At 38.3% G+C, this 17,826-nt stretch overlaps 1 protein-coding gene across 1 annotated transcript in view; it reads left to right on the forward strand.

Annotated features, from left to right (window-relative positions):
* The window catches only part of LOC308665976 (histidine--tRNA ligase, cytoplasmic-like), a 33,983-nt gene that overhangs the window by 10,217 nt on the left and 5,940 nt on the right, over positions 1-17,826 (forward strand). The window contains exons 4-10 of the mRNA XM_081324389.1: positions 2,631-2,726; positions 4,866-4,991; positions 7,444-7,551; positions 10,064-10,162; positions 14,980-15,073; positions 17,277-17,404; positions 17,488-17,730. Coding sequence (XP_081180515.1) covers positions 2,631-2,726; positions 4,866-4,991; positions 7,444-7,551; positions 10,064-10,162; positions 14,980-15,073; positions 17,277-17,404; positions 17,488-17,730 — 894 coding nt within the window. The remainder of the gene's footprint in view (positions 1-2,630; positions 2,727-4,865; positions 4,992-7,443; positions 7,552-10,063; positions 10,163-14,979; positions 15,074-17,276; positions 17,405-17,487; positions 17,731-17,826) is intronic.

Genomic DNA, 17,826 nt, shown 5'->3' on the forward strand with positions numbered 1-17,826 from the left:
CCAACCTAGCAGTTCAAAAGCATAGAAATGGTACCACTTCACTGGGAAGGTAACAGTTCTCCATGATGTCATGCTGGCCACATGACTGTGGAAATGTCTTCAAACAGCACTGGCTTAATGGCCTTGAAATGGAGATGAGCATCGCCCCCTGAAGTTGGCAACAACTAGCAGAGTAAAATCTGCAGAAGCCTCCTCCTTTATAGAATGGAATACTAATCACCAATATTAGAAGGCATCGATCTGTTTGATACTATTTCCCTCAATGATCTGTTGAAGGAAAAGTCTTCATCATGGTTCAGCCCAAGCCGGGGATAAACAACATGGCGACTGCTTTAGGAAGAAGGTTACAGTTTATTGCAGAGGAGAGCCAGACAGAAAGATGGTTCTAGCAGAAAGAAAAGGATTGAGCACATGTAGGGAGTGGGGTTTTATACCTTCTGGAGCATTTTGTTTCGAGTTATTTCCTGTTTCAGGCTTTGTATTTCCTGTGTCACATATTCTGACCTGAGTCTGGGTGTGCCTTTCTGGTATTCTTGATGGTAGTAGGTTAATCCTATTATGTCCTGTCTTAGAGTTTGGGTGGGGTATGTAGATATTAGGTGTCTTTGTCTTCCTAAGCTTCTAGCTCCAACCTTCCTGATGGTTTACATCTGCATTTCTATAGAACTGGTTTCTGCTTGGGGAAAGGAGACATGGGGCTATTAAGAAAACTGGGCATGCTTTCCTGCTTCTTCAAGATCCTTTGAGGAAATATATTTTCCTGCCTTTTTAATATTTCCTTTGCTGAGGAGCTGACTTCCCACAGATCCATACTTTCAGTGGGTTTTCTTTTTTTGTCAAATTTAATTAATAATAATAATAATAATAATAATAATAATAATAATAATAATAATAATAATAATAATAATAATAATAATAATAATAATAATAATAAAAAAAAACCAAAAGTTTTGATTTTGGAATGTGATGGTCAGCTTATTCTGTCTATTATACGGAACTCTACAGAGCATGATGGAGTAAAGAAGACAGTACAACAAGAAGAGACAACTATAGCTTTCAGTTTGGGGAACATTAAGATCTGGGCTATCTAAAGTTTCTGCCGTAGAATTATTGTAGAAGCTAAACAGGGCAGGAATTAAAATACATCCATCTTTTCCTTTTCTTAACATTTTTGAGGGCAATTGTGTGAATGTATGCCACTGTTAGGGACGCGGTGGCTCAGTGGGTTAGGACACTGAGCTTGTCGATCAAAAGGTCGGCAGTTTGGCGGGTCGAATCCCGAATGCCGCGTAACAGAGTGAGCGCCTGTTACTCGTCCCAGCTTCTGCCAACCTAGCAGTTCGAAAGCACGTAAAAATGCAAGTAGAAAAATAGGGACCACTACGGTGGGAAGGTAACAGCGTTCCGTGCGCCTTTGGCGTCTAGTCATGCCGGCCACATGACCACGGAGACGTCCTCGGACAAGCGCTGGCTCTTCGGCTTTGAAACGGAGATGAGCACCAGCCCCTAGAGTGGGAAACGACTAGCACGCATGTGCGGGGGAACCTTTACCTTTATGCCACTGTTCCTGAATTTTATTTCCAGATGTAAGACTGCTACAGGCCTTCTGTCTAACAATCTAACCCTAAATAAATATAAATTAACTTTCTCTAGAGCCCATTTTAAAAGGTGTACCTTCTGCTGTAGCTGTTTGGTGTATGAAATTCACAAGATGTTCTAGACCTAGCCTCAGAAAATTTGCCCTTGTGGCTGTAAGAAAATTCTTGCCCATCTCTTCATTATTTTCTAAGTGATCTTAACTCTTTCCTTCTGACTAGAGTTGTGAAATACCTTTACAGCCCGTATGACTGTGCAAAACGTTGACGTAGATGTGCTGTCGTATTGTTTTATTTTAATTTCTTGTGATAGGTAAGATGTAGTAATTTATCTTCTTTCTCTGAGAACAGTTCTGTTAAATGTCCATGTCCCTTTTTATATGTACGTAACACTATCAGAATTGGAGAATATTTGTGTAAAAACAAGGTATCAAGATACCAAGCATTCTTTAGTCAAGTCAGATTTTCCTGATTGTTTTCGGTGTCTCCTTGTGTTCATTGTCCATTAAAAGTACCACTTTCCTCCTACCCATACGAGAAAAAAGCCATGTACAAGTGCCTCTTTCTGTGGTACTGCCATGGCTCCGAAACATCATTTCAGTTAAAGCTGCCATGCATTCCCTTTAAAAGTTTTGCACAAGGAAGTAAAGCAAAAAAGGTAAATTGGTTTAAAATCTGATCTTTATACCTGATGGACCGCCCCCCACCCACCCCCCTGCATTGCTCTTCCTTTCCTATTTATATCACTTCTATTCATTACTTTGACATTTACATAACAACTGATTAATTTTACTGGGTTTTGTTTTGTGGGTTTTTCTTTTGTTTAAGCTGCTATTATATGAAATAGAAGAAAGGAATGTAAATTATTCAGGGTTATTATTTTTATTCAGTTGCCCAAGTAATTGTGACCTTTATAAGCCCATTGTGACTAGAACTTGTATTGGTCTCTTGTAACAACGTGATTTACCATTGCTTTTATCTGTCCTCTTTTATTTATTTATTTTCCTGTCTTCTTTCCTATTGTTTTCTTTTTAGGAAACCTTAACGGGGAAATACGGAGAAGACTCAAAGCTCATCTATGATCTGAAAGACCAAGGAGGAGAGCTGCTATCGCTTCGCTATGATTTGACTGTATCCTAAGGCCTGGTATTCCTGGCATAAATATAAAATGGCAAGAAGGCATTTTGAACTTACATTCCATATTCTGTGATCAGAACTATTCAGGCTCAGTCCATAGACGGTATATGGAAGCATTATTTTGATAGTTTAACTTATTGGTTAAATAAGTTTTCAACTAGAGATGAGGAAAGAGGGAAGAATATATAAGTATCCAGGCAATTTGATGCTACTGTAACAGAAGTTACAAAAGATCTTGGGATCCATTGCTAAAGTATTCCATTTCTGAGGATTATTTTCACAGCCTGCTTTTACAGAAAACTATGAAGTTGCTTAATTACATGTAGGCAGATATATATCCACTTACATGAGAGCATGTTCCACTGTAGAATATTGAAAACAACTTTAGTGAGATTTTCTTTTGAGTAGATAAGACAAGACTGTGTTGTTACCAGTGTTTTGCAGAAGATAAATTTAGGTATCAATTTCATATTTCATATCTCCATATTGGATGAAACCAAATACTGACTGAACTACATAAAGTTAGCAGTTAGGAATAAAATAAAATCTAGATTTGCAGAGAAAAACCATTGTGCAGTTTTAAAGATTTTGTTTCTGAACAGAGAAGTAAAGACTGAAGTGGCAAAACAAAAAGAAGGAGGGAAGACCATAATGATATTGTCTTCTGGACTCTTTTAAGAGAAATGCTTAAGCCCTCTACAGTGGAGAGAAAGATTTTTCAAAGAAGTTTGCTAAATAATGTGGTACCTACTTGAAGCCATATTTCAAGCTCCTTAGGAGGAACATAAATAGCACATCTCTATATACAGTAGGTACTAAGGGATGCGGTGGCTCAGAGGGTAAGGATGCTGAGCTTGTCGATCAGAAGGTTGGCAGTTTGGCGGGTCGAATCCCGAGTGCCGCATAACAGAGTGAGCGCCTGTTACTCGTCCCAGCTTCTGCCAACCTAGCAGTTCAAAAGCACGTAAAAATGCAAGTAGAAAAATAGGGAGCACTACGGTGGGAAGGTAACAGCGTTCCGTGCGCCTTTGGCGTCTAGTCATGCCAGCCACATGACCACGGAGACGTCCTCGGACAAGCGCTGGCCTCTTCGGCTTTGAAACGGAGATGAGCACTGCCCCCTAGAGTTGGAAACGACTAGCACGCATGTGCGGGGGAACCTTTACCTTTATGTTATATAGTTACTTAAAAACAAGATACCTCTCTTCAATTGGTGAGATGAGTTATATCCAAAAATTGAGGAAGGTTCATAGGGTTGCAGCTTCTTACTTTAGTCCTGATTTCCCATTTTGCTCCTCATGCATTTTTTCCTTTTCTGCTAGTGTTTCAGTAGTTCTGAGAACCTGGCTCTTTGGGGACTTTTAACCTAGCTTGTTTTGTTTGGTTTCATCCAGTTTGTTATTCTGCCATCTCTACTCTTTTGTTCTTGTTGTTGTTGTTTTTATTGCCTTATTTTTCATGTTTTAAATCATTTGTAAATCATTAAATCATTTGTAAACTGCTGGGAGTTGGGTAGCATATCAGTTTAAATAATAATGATTATGTCTTTGAATTATGCAAAAGTCTCAGGGATGGGGTATCTTCCTTTTAGAATTTTTAATTGTTTCTGCTTGAGAGAGGTTACTTAGCAGTACAGGTAGTTCTCGACATGACTACAATTGAACCCCAAACATCTGTTGCTATGCAAGGCATTTATTATTTTTGCCCCATTTTACAACTTTTTTTGCCAGAGTTGGAACAAATAACTGCAGATGTTAAGTGAATCATGCAGTCACTAAGTGAACCTGGCTTCCCCCATATAACTTTGCTTATCAGAAGCCAGTTGGGAAGGTTACAAATGGTGAACATGTGACCCTGGGACAGTGCAACTGTCATAAATACCTGCCAGTTGCCCAAATTTTGATCACGTGACCATGCGGATGTTGCAAAGGTCGTGTGAAAACCGGTCAGAAGTCACTTTTTTCGGCGCCGTTGTAACTTTGAACTGTCACTCAATGAATGGTTGTACACTGAGGAATACCTGTAAAGGTTTTTACATTTCTTCCCCCCCCCCAAATTCTAGAAGAATAGTCACAGAAAGAAAGAGGTGTTGCCTTAAGATTTCAAGTGTTCTCCTGAGCCTTCTCTGTCCAGGTGCCGTTTGCTCGCTATTTGGCTATGAACAAAATCACCAACGTTAAGCGTTACCAAATTGCTAAAGTCTACAGGCGGGATAACCCAGCCATGACGAAGGGACGTTACAGGGAGTTCTATCAGTGTGTAAGTACAGGCGAGCTACCATTAGATTCTATGCATGACTAATTGGCTTTCTCCACAGTGGGATCCATAGCTCCATGGTATTGGATACAAATGTGGGTAGCATTTCCTAATGTTGCAACAATTTTTGCCTCCTTAGTTTATGTGATCATATATTTGGATAGTTCTGCTACAAGCGCAGGGGTAACAGCATTGTTTCTCCTTTTATCTTACCAATTTCTATGGAATTTTTTAGCCTCTTGGAGTATAGCCATGTGCGATGTACATTTATACTGAGAGCAGATGATTCTACAACAAAGAGACCGATATTGTTCTTGTAGATGCAGCACTTCGGGTATTTAATACAGATTTCAATTCTTTCTGATTTCAGATACATCGTAATTTTTCAGTAGCATTTATATTTCTGATTCTATGCTCTCTATGCCCTGTATCCGTTATCATAATTACATGTGTCCATATATGTGTGTTGAGGTGGTAGGCGTATCTTAATTTAAAAGGAAGAGATACATTGCTTACCTGGTAATGCTAATGTGATTGAGATATTTATAATTATACAGCTTACTAGCTGATTTTTTTCCTGACAGAGGCCAGAAAGATAATATCCTGGGTGTTTATGGATGATGCTTACGTTTTCTTCCCCTATTTTTGACTTTTATTTGAACTTGCAGAGGAATAAGCAGCCATTTTACCTCTTAAAGTGCTTTTGTAGATGGAAAAAATGGGTCCTCTCTTTGGGAGATTGCAGTCTGTTTTTAAAGTTGTAATGGGTGCCTTAACTTAAACATACACGCATACTCTTCTTGAACACATTTACTCTGGAAAATGTAAGCAAGGGAGGGGGTTAGGTTTGCCCACAGAGCCATGAATTTCTCATACTTGCTACAAGAAGGTTTATTCTTCACCCAGTGACATTAGAAAAGGCCTCGAGTATAATTTTCTCAGAATAAGTGATAGTAACACAATACATTATATAGATGTCTTTATATAACAACCGTATGCAGGGTAGTCCTTGATTTACAACCATTTGTTTAGCGACCATTCCAACTTACAACGGGGTTTAAAAAAAGTTAGCTATGACTGCTCCTAACAATTACATCTTTAGCAGCATCCCCATGTTCACATGAACACAATTTGGATGCTTGGCAATTGGCATGTATTTCTAAAGATTGCAGCACCCCAGGGTCACATGATCATTTGCTAGCTTCACAGCAGACTTCCAATGAGCAAAGTCAGTGGGGGAAAGTGGATTCTATTAACAACAACATGGTTCATTTAACTGCAGTGATTCACATAACAACCATTGCAAAAAGGCAATAAAATCGAGCAGAACTCATAACAATTGTCTTCCTTTGCAACAAAAATTCTGGTGCCAATTCTGGTTCTACATTGAGGGCTACCTGTATGTCTTATTCTAAAGTTTATTGTACTATTACAAATTATAGTCTCCCCGCCCCCACCCTCCCAAAAAATTGTATAAAGGCATCTGGGAGTTTCTCATGTAAGATCACACTGTGTGTAAATTTATCTAATTATGTGATAGTAAGAGAGGTGACTATGATGAGAAAATGTTGGTGTTTTCTTGATATAAACAGTTAAAATTAACTAAGGAAGAATATGAATAATCAGAATCTGTTTTTAAAATGTTGGATATGGGTATTTTTCCAACTGATGTGACTTTTTGCACTATTATATGCATTATTATGTGCAGTAATGGTACTACGTATATAAATACATTGCCAACAGGTTTAACACAAAGTCATTTCCAGCAGTTTGTGTTCCATAAAACTACTCAGTTTACATTTAGCCTTTATATTCATAATGCTTTCTTAATCTTAATTCCTTTATCTACATTTTGCACTTTTTCCTTGTTTGCCAGATTTAAGTAACTTAAGATTTTAGTTATAAAGGCATTCATTTTCATTACTTCTTCCCATAAATTGTTAATCTGCCAGTTGCGGAGTAACCATTTTCTGACATCTTCCAGACATTGCCGAGGAGGCTGGGAAGCCATTGCTTCCTTGCTTTTCCTTCCCCCATGAATGCTGTAAGCCCATTTGGCAATCGTCAGAGAATGTTTACCCATTCCCATCCCTTTATGGTCATTTTTCCGAGTCTTCCCTATGATTATGGATGGGGAGAATTAAAGAGAGACAGATACCAAAAGAAACCCCTTTCTTGTAAGCTACTCTGGGATTTATTTATTTCTCTGAAAAATGAAAGGAGAGAGCCCTCCACTAATAATTTGCATTATTGGAAGATGTAGAAGGCTTAGCCTCAAACAATCCCTAGTTGCATCAGTGTGTGATGTACTGTCAGATCCTAGAGGTTTCTGCTTTTCTGATATCAAGACTTGGAAAGATAGCTCCTATATACCAAACAATGCAGCACCAATGACTGATTCACTGCTGGACAGCTTATACTTCAGCAATTTTGTTATCTGCAATTTGTAACCCAGGATTTTGACATTGCTGGCCATTATGACATCATGATTCCTGATGCAGAGTGTCTGAAAATTGTGCATGAGATTCTATGTGCCCTACAAATAGGAGACTTTCTCATCAAGGTGAGTACAAGACCTGGGTCAGAATCCACTTTTTTCTCACGATTATAATGGTTTTAGCATTAGAATGATTATAATCAATTGTTATTTGTATTTGCTCTTTGATTTCTGGCAACAAGTGGTATACTTTAATCAATGAGACAAATTTTTAAATCTGTATGTATTTGGCAGCAGAATTGTCCACATTAAAATATTGCTGCTTACTTATAAATACTGAAATCCCAGCCCTTCATTTTGATGCTGCAAAAAGTAAAAGAGGTTCTGTAAGATCTTAATTCAAGCACAACTTCAGCCATAGAAGCTACAGTACTGGATGAATTGGAACCAGTTCCATGTCTCAGTCCAATCTACTGCACGTAGTTGTTGTAAGTATATTTTGAAAAAAAAGAATGTTACAGATATTTTTTTGAGTTCCTGTGTGAATCTACACTGGATATAAAAAGTCTAACCAACCCTATTAAAATGCCAGGCTTTTGAGATGTAAAAAAATCAGCCCAAGATAAATCACTTCAGAGATTTTTCCATCTTTAATGTAGCATATAAGGTATACAATTCAATTGAGAAACACACTGAATTTTTTTTAGGGGGGGGAAATAAAAATAAAACTTACAATAACCTGGTTGCCTAAGTGTACACACCATCTTAAGTAGGGAAGTGTATATGTTCAGAATTAAAACAACCACATTCAAACTGATCTTAAATAGCCGATACACACCTTCCATCACTTAACGTGACTTTGATCAAGCTCATATAAAGTTCAGTTGTTTTAGTAGGATTTTTCTGATCTTTACTCAGATGCCTCTTGTAGCAAATCCCACAATTTCCAAAGACCTTATGAAGCATCAAAGGGATCACATTGTAGGAAAGTATCAGTCAGGAGAACAGTACAAAAAAACCTCCAAGCCATTGGATATGCTATGGGACATACGGAAGACAGTCATCAACAAGTGGAGAAAATATGGCACAACATTGACATTACCAAGAACTAGATGTCCCTCCAAAATTGCTGAAAAAACAAGAAAAAAATTGGTCTGAGATACTGCCAAGAGTCTACAGTAACATTAAAGGAGCCGCAGGAATTTCTGATAAGTACTGGTTGTGTACTACATGTAACGATAATGTCCCGTATTCTTCCTATGTCTGACAGAAACCTTTTCTTACAAAGAAAAACATCCAAATCCACTACATTTTGCAAAACCCTATATCATGTCTGAAAAGAGCATGTGGGAAAACGTGTTATGGTCTGATGAGACTAAGGTTGAATTTTTTCATCATAATTCCCAACAGCATATTTGATGCAAAAACATCATTTCATTACCAAAAGTAACACTATACCCACAGTGAAGCATGGCGGTGGCAGCATTATACTTTGAGGCTGCCTTTCTTCAGTGGAATTGGGCCTTTAGTCGAGATGGAGGGAATTACGAACCGTTCTAAACATCAATTTTGCACAAAATTTTCAGGCCTCTGCTGATATACTAAAGATGAAGAGGAAATTCACCTTTCAACATGACAGTGACCCAAAAGATACTGTACCTCCAAACCATAGTGCTTGCTTCAGCATACTAAAATTGGAACAATACTTCCAAATCCACATACAAAAAAAGTTTTAGAATGGCCCAGCCACAGCTTGAATCTGAATCCAATTGAAGCTCTGTAGGGTGATCTGAAGAGAGCTGTGTGCAGGAGATGCTCTCACAGTCTGACAGCTTTGGAGCGCTTGTGCAAGGAGCAGTAGGCAAAGATTCCTAAGGCAAGATGTGCCACGCTGATAGGCTCCTGCCCCAAAAGACTGAATGCTGCCATAAAATCAAAAGGTGCTTCAATAGAGTATTAGTTTAAGGGTGTGTACACTTATGCAACCACATTTTTTATAGCAATAGCACTTAGACTTATATATCACGTCACAGTGCTTTACAGCCCTCTCTAAGCGGTTTACAGAGTCAACATATTATCCCCAACAATCTGGGTCCTCATGTTACCAACCTTGGAAGGATGGAAGGCTGAGTCAACCTTGAGCCGGTCAGGAACCAGGAATCGAACTCCTGACAATATGAGCAGAGTTAGCCTGCAGTATTCTAACCACTGCGCCAACAATGTTATTGTTTTTCCCACGAAAAGATTTGAGTTTGTTTTTCAACTGAATTGTGCAGCTTGTATGTTACATTAAAGGTGGGAAAAATTCTGAAGGGATTTAATTTGGGTTGATTTTTTCACATCTCAAAAACCTGGAATTTTAACAGGTTTGTAGACCTTTTATATCCACTCTAACTAAAAAGCATACAAATAAGTAGTATTAGATTTTGCCAGAAAGCTCAACACTTTCCAAGACTAGAAATAAAAATAGACAAAACATCCAGTAACGCTAACCCTAATATATGGCCCAGTGAGAAGGACTGGAATGACTGTAAACCAATGGTCTAAGGTCCAAACTACAATTAGTCCAGGAATATTACCAATAGAATCAAAAATCTATGGGGAAATGTTGCTTGAAAACATCTCAATTTCCTTCTAGGTCAATGACCGGCGTATCCTTGATGGGATGTTTGCAGTCTGTGGGGTTCCAGATACCAAATTCCGGACCATTTGCTCCACTGTAGATAAGTTAGACAAGGTAAGAACTTTGCTATTAAGACAAGATAATAACCCAAGTGACTAGAAAACCCAGAATAAATATATATATTCATTGACCACGAAATCTTAACTGTATTATTGTGGCTGCTGTTACAGAAATTACAAGAGGAAAGAAGATAAAATTTAACTTCAGTATTCAAAAAGATAGATCAGGACGTCAGGATGGACAACCGTTAAGAGATCAGGGGCTACAACTTAGGTCCCTGACCTTGCAAATTACTTCAGAAAGCCAAAATTCAGCTACCAAATTAGAGTGCTGTTGGTTGTCTACTCCTGTTTTATAGACAAAGAAAACTCATAAACAATCCATTCTAATCTAGAAGCCTTGCAATGAGAAAGAACCCCATCAGGCAGAAATATTTGAGGTTCTGATTTCAACAAGATAACTTTTAATGAAGGGAGTTGATGAAACTCAGTAAGACAGACCACAGGGTCCTCATTTGTCTCCCAGTAGAAATAAGAATTCGGAGAACCAGCCTGAAAAGTTTGTATTATATCCAACATTTATTATTTAACGGGGGGGAAAAATTCAACTCTGTAGATTTAGAATGAGCAGGGATAAAAGAAGGGATATTGATTTCTTTCAGTGTAGCTGAGCTATAGATCCAAATCCTTAGCTTAGATAAATGGTTCCCTTAGCCTATAGACTAAAGTAATTCTGCCTCCTGAACAACAATTTTGAACTTCAAGAATGCAGTGAAACCTAAGCGGGGGCAAAGGGAGGTTTTGAGAAATGTGTGATGACGTTTGATGTCAAAATTTATATCGGTACTTTTTTTCCAGAGTGTCCAGTCTCAATTTCATAACTACAAATACGAATGCACTAGATCAGACATGTCAAACACAAGGCCCGGGGGCCGGATGCGGCCCACGAAGTGGTTTCATGTGGCCCGCGAAGCCATCCTGGAAACAGTGAGGGAACGGCCCCCACTGCCTTGGCCCTGGCCCAGAGACCCTCAGATCTGACCCACTCCTGCCCAGGCCCCCATAGGCACCCTTGATGCATAGGTCATACGTACTCTAGCCACGCCCACCCAGTAGGCCACGCCCACCCTGGCCATACCCACCCGGCCCCTTGAGGTCAACCGCAATGCTGATGCGGCCCTCATTGAAATTGAGTTTGACACCCCTGCACTAGATTTATAAATCAGAACTAATGAAGAATTAGTGAATATTGTAGTGTTAGTAGAGGTTACCAGACAAGGAATCCTTGGTGCTTTCTGAGCTTGGTTGTTGTCTTGCAGACGTTTCATCACTCAAATTAGATAACATCGTAAGTGCACAGTGCATTCAGAGAGCACCAAGGATCCCTCATTTCAACCCCGAACTACAAATATTCTCCTTTAAAGGTTATCAGATATTACTAAAACAGTGCCTGCAAGTTCTGTATAGGTAGTCCTCGACTTACAACAGTTCATTTAGTGACCAAAGTTACAACAGCATTGAAAAAGGTGACTTATGACCGTTTTTCACACTTACCATGACAGCATCCCCATGGTCACATGATCGAAATTCAGATGCTTGGCAATTGACTTGTATGCATGAGAGTTGCAGTGTCCCGGGGTCATGTGCAACCTTCTGACCAGCAAAATCAATGGGGAAGCCAGATTCACTTAACAGTAACAGTGTTACTAACTGAACAGCTGCAGTGATTCACTTAACAGCTGTGGCAAGAAAGGTCGTAAAATGGGGCAAAACACACTTACCAAATGTCTCACTTAGCAACATAAATTTTGGGCTCAATTGTGGTCGTAAGTCAAGGACAACCTGTATTAATCATAAAATTATACACTTGTATTTCTCTTTATTATTGTTATTGGTATTTATAACTGATTTATTATTAGTTTATATCTCAAAAACTATAATATTTTAGAAAATCATGTTTAACATTAACGTTTGAAACAACTTTGCCATGTAGTTAGGGGAAGGGGATTGTCTGTGGATGCTACTGGGAAGAACACATGTGTCATAAGACCCATGGGTACCACATTACAAACCGTGGCTCCTGTGGCGATTTTCAAATGTTTATGGTGAGGCTTCCATAGCCTTCCAGATTTTCCCATGGCTATGCTGGAAGATTACAGATGCTCCATCCATTCTATAAAGCCAGGAAACTCCTAAAAACATTTTTCTCAGAAGTGGAATAAACAATTATTTGCTCTTTGAGAATGGTGAAAAAAATACCAGTTCATACATGGACAAATTGAATTTTTAAAGTACAGTCATGCCAGATATGGGGAGGTTTTCAGTCCTTGCTAAAGCGTTGTAAAGAATTTTGCAACCTGTGGCTGAGATGATTTCCCATTTTTTCTTCAAGCTGAGAATCTATTACTTTTTCTTACGGTCACCATATATTTAAATTTATTTCTTTAATCAATTTATATAGCCACCCATCTCAGCAATGACACTCACTGGACAATGATTACCGTAAAAAAATACGTATAGAAATAGCAATAGGATTTAGACTTACGGTATATATCGCTTCATAGAGCTTTACAGTCCTCTCTAAGTGGTTTACAAAGTCAGCCTATTTCCCCCAACAATCATTTTAACTGACCTCGGAAAGATGGAAGGCTGAGTCAACCTTGAGCCGGTCATGACTGAACTGCAGATTGTGGGCAGAGTTAGCCTGCAATACTGCATTTTAACCACTGCGCCACCAGGGCTCCTACAAAAATTAAAATACATAACTGCTGAGAAAAACAATAATCATTTACATAGCTAAGAGATCCGCTTGCACTGCACTCCACCCCACCCCCAGCCATTTGTGCAGCCTCATACACTCTCCCCTACTCAGCAGGGGCCACCTCAAGCTCTGCCATGCTTGTGCCTCCCTTGCCACCCATGCACCCTTCCCAAGCCTTGTGCTTGTATTACACCTCCCTGGACACTCACATATCCTCCCAGAGCCTCACTGCATTTGCATCATGCCTTCTCAGCTACTTATGCACCATCACACATTCTCTCAGCTGACAGCAGCTACCCCAACCCTTCCTACACTTGCACCATACCTCCCCAGCTATTCACCAATCTCCTCAAGCCACTCATGCCATGTCTTCCCAGCCATCTGCAGACTCACACATGCTGGCAGCAGCCACCCCAAATCCATTCTACATGGCCCCACCATCTGCACACTCTCCCCAATCCTTGCTGTACTTGCAGCATGCCTCCGCACCCTCCCTCCCTCCCTCCCTCCCTCCCTCACCCTGCCCTCTTCTCCCACTCAGCAACCACTTACCCACCTGCAGCCTGCTTGCAATCCACCTGGGACTTGCAACTTCCTGCCGCTTCCCCACTGACTTTGTTGTTGGAAGATGGTGGTATTTGTGAGGACGTGCTTGTTTAACAACTCAATCCTCACTTAACAACAACAGGGGCTGAAGAGATGTGACATGCTATATGACCACATTGCTTAGCGATGGAAATTGCTGTTGTAACTCCAGAACTACCTGGATTTCTCCAATTGCAATAATAATGGAGGAAATTCATGTAGTAGCATTTCTTTATTTTCTAACTGGCAATATTACTTCTGCCAAATGAGATTCTTATCTCCTGTCTCTTTCACTTTTGTTTTCTCTCTCTCTCTCTCTCTCTCTCTCTCTCTCTCTCTCTCTCTCTCTCTCTCTCTCTCTCTGTGTGTGTGTGTGTTTAGAAAGAAATGTTTCTACAAAGAGAAGCCAATTTTCTTGGGAGATATAAATCTACTCTGTAGTAAAACTCTGTGCTGTAATACAGTCAGGGTTTATGGCAATGATAGATCTGGTTTCAAGATAGCCTATAGTCAGATTTGAAGAATTGTGAGAGCTAAATTCAAATAAGAGGTTATTGATTTTATAATTGCTATTGTATCTTACCTCCTAGAAATTCAGAAGGCCTATTCATTTTCTTTGTAATTAGCTTTGCTTACTTGAAAGGTAAAAATATAGAAGTAGCCTGAATAGATGAACCAGCTAAAATTGTAAAGGCTAGAATTGTAAGTCTAGTTAATAGCAACAGGATCCTAATAAATTAAAGAGAAGTTATCAAGAACCTTGAGGCCCCTGAATAGCCATTCATTTTGTAAATTCCAACAAACTTATCAAGGATTGGTATAAAAATTATACTTCCATGTAATTTAACAATTAATATACAGAAAAACAAGAGTATTAGCTATCCTTCATTGATCTGTCCATTTCTGTTTAACAATATAAATTGTTGACTATCACCATTTTTGATGGCAATAAATTCTGTAGTTTCCACTTTTTAAAACAATTGTCAAATTTAACAGTCTTAAATTTCATTGGATAACTTCAAGTTTAATATAGTAAGAGATAAAGCTTTCCTATCCATATTTTCTATGCTATGCAATTTCATATATTTCTGTTAGATTATCCTCCTATCAGCCTGTTTTGTAAACTAAAATGGCCCAAATATTCTAGTTTCTTTTAGGGTAGGGTAGCCCCTAATTATTTTTCTGCACATTTCCCAACATTGCGTAGCTTTGAGATGCAGTGACCAGAACTGAATACAGTATTCCAGATATGATTGCCCTGTATACTTAAAAGGATCTTATTATGTTGGTTGTTTCATTTTTGGTCTTTTTTCCTAAAGATTCTATTCAAAGAAATATTTTTTTTATTTCCAATTTTTGCATGTTTTTAATAGAATATTCAGAAATTACTAGTTTACTAGACTCAGAGCATTTAGAATCAAAGTAGGAAAAAACAGGAACAACATGATTCCAGATTATCTCAGAATAATAGTATAGAAACATCCTTCATTGAAGCAGAGTATATATAGTTTTGATCTTGTCTACAGATGGCTTGGGAAGATGTAAAAAATGAGATGGTTGGAGAGAAGGGATTGGCACCAGAAATTGCAGATCATATTGGTGAATATGTAAGGCTACATGGTGAGTATCAGAACAGGTCAGATATGTCGTAGTTCTCTAAGGCTTACAGGCCTAAAATCTATATCGTTTTCTTCTATCCCATTACTGGTTAAGGTGAAACATAAGAGATTAAACAAGAAAATAAGAAGCCACATAATGGGGAATATACTGGCTGTTTGCTTAGCACACTCATGGCTACCAACACTAAAGCACTCCTTTTGATGTATTCCCCATTGTATGCTTCTTCACTCTCTTATATTCCCTTCCTGTCCAATCTCTCTGCTCTGTGTGGGGGGAAAAAGATGGGTTGTACACAGGACAAGTGTAAAGGGGATTATGTGAGTGAAAGAGAAATGCTGTAAAGATCATAATGCAAGCATAGTTTGCAAAGTTATTTTTTCAGCATCCTCATCACTTTCAACGCTTGTTGCACTAGGTAGTCAAGTCAGGTCTATCTGTATAAATATAGGTGACCCTTGCTTAAGATCACTGGTACAGCAACCATTTATTTTACTTTATTTTATTATTTTTCACATTTCTGAACTGCCCATCTCCCTTGAAGAGGACTCTTTGAACATATAATGGCACTGGAGTGGTAGTTACAACCAGACTTCATACTTGCTGTCACAGTGTCTCACAGTTACATCATCTCAATCTGTAATCTTCTCTATCAGCTTCCCAAAAGCAAAGTCAATGGGGAAGCTGACAGGAAGTCAGAAGCCAGGGTTACATGAGGTCCTGGCTTATCGACCTGCACAATTTTTGTTTAACTATGGCCACTTGGACTTCTGTCACTAAGCAGCATGGTCACATAGTTTTCAATTTACATCCGCATCACTTTACAATGGCATTTCCTGTCTCAGTGTTGTTAAGCAAGGACTACCTGCACCATATGCCTACTTCAATTTGTACTTGTACATACAATCGTGGGGAAAAAGTATACCCACTTTGAGTTCTATGGTTTTACATATCAATAGAAATAGAAATAGAAATAGAGAATAGAATAGAATAGAATAGAAATAGAAATAGAAATAGAAATAGAAGAAATAATAGAATAGAAATAAAAATGAATAGAATAGAATAGAATAGAATAGAATAGAATAGAATAGAGTAGAAATAGAAATAGAAAGAATAGAAATAAAAATGAATAGAATAGGAAATAGAAATAGAAAGAATAGAATAGAAATAGAATAGAAATAGAAATAGAATAGAATAGAATAGGAAATAGAAAGAATAGAATAGAAATAGAATAGAAATAGAAATAGGAATAGAATAGAATAGAATAGAATAGAATAGAATAGAATAGAATAGAATAGAATAGAATAGAATAGAATAGAATAGAATAGAATAGAATCCAATCCTATTCTTTTCTGTCAAGACATAGAGGCTTTCTTCTGGCAACCTTTCCAAACAAGCCATACTTGTTCAGTCTTTTTGTAATTGTACTGTCATGAACGTCAACATTTAATGTGCTACCTAAGACCTGTAGAATCTGAAATGTAACTCTTGGATTTTTTGCAATTTCTCTGAGCATTGCACAATCTGATCTTGGAGTGAATTTGCTGGGACATCCACTCATTGGAAGATTGACAGCTGTCTTGAATGCTTTCCACTTGTGAATAATCTTCCTCACTTTAGAATGATAGGCTTTAAATTGTTTGGAAATGGCCTTATAACCCTTCCCAGGTTGATGGACACCAACATTTGCTTCTCTAATATCACTGCTGTCGTCTTTACTATTTGGAATTGTGTTAGCCTACTCATCAGTGCTGGAGACCATCAAACTCTTAAAACCTCAGCTTTTATAGAGATAGTCATACTTGCTGATCAAGGGCACTTGATTAGCAGCATCTGGCTGCTACTTAGACTCTTCATACCTATGAAAGCAGTAAGGGTATACTTAGCTTTTAATACAGGGCTTGTCCATTTTGGCTTTCTTTTTGTGAAATAAATGATGACATGGTGTTCTATTTACCCATTTTTAAGAACTGCTAAGGACTGGATGATTTTTTTTTACAATATCCTGATGCATAAAAACATAGAACTCAAAGAGGATGTAACTTTTTTCACATGATTGTATTTCAATTTATAAGAAATGAAATTGCACTGCATGAGAAATAGAGCAACCAAAAGAAAGTTGAATGGAAAAAGTTTTAATAAAAGTTTGGTACTGCTGCTGAATCTTTCACACAGGCATCTTATCCTATATGTCTCATTTCCACAGGTGGGCTTAGTTTAATTGAACAATTGCTCCAAGATCCAAAGCTGTCACAAAATAAACTGGCTCGGGAAGGGCTTGAGGAAGTGAAACAGCTGTTCAAATATTTGGATCTTTTTGGTATTTCAGATCAGGTAAGATTCTATTTTTTGTTCTTCTAAATACTTTGAGCTGGGTGTTTCTGTTCTGTTTATGAGAGCTATAAATTGTTTTACAGATTACCTTTGATTTAAGTCTGGCTCGTGGTTTGGATTACTACACTGGAGTAATATATGAGGCTATCCTTCTCCAAGAACCAAATGATCATGTGGAGGAGTCTGTTGGTATTGGCAGTGTGGCTGGAGGTGGCCGTTATGATGGGTTAGTAGGGATGTTTGATCCCAAGAATCGGAAAGTGCCTTGTGTTGGAGTCAGCATTGGCATTGAACGGGTCTTTTCCATTATGGAACAAAAAATGGAGGTAAAGATTGCTTGCTTTTTTTACTTGAAAGTTTGTCTCTGATTAGAATAGTGTCATGGTTCCAATTAATGAGACAGTTCAAACAACATTCAGGCA

The sequence above is a fragment of the Vipera berus genome (genome assembly GCF_964194415.1).
Source record: "Vipera berus genome assembly, chromosome: 3".
Classification (NCBI taxonomy): Eukaryota; Metazoa; Chordata; class Lepidosauria; order Squamata; family Viperidae; genus Vipera; species Vipera berus.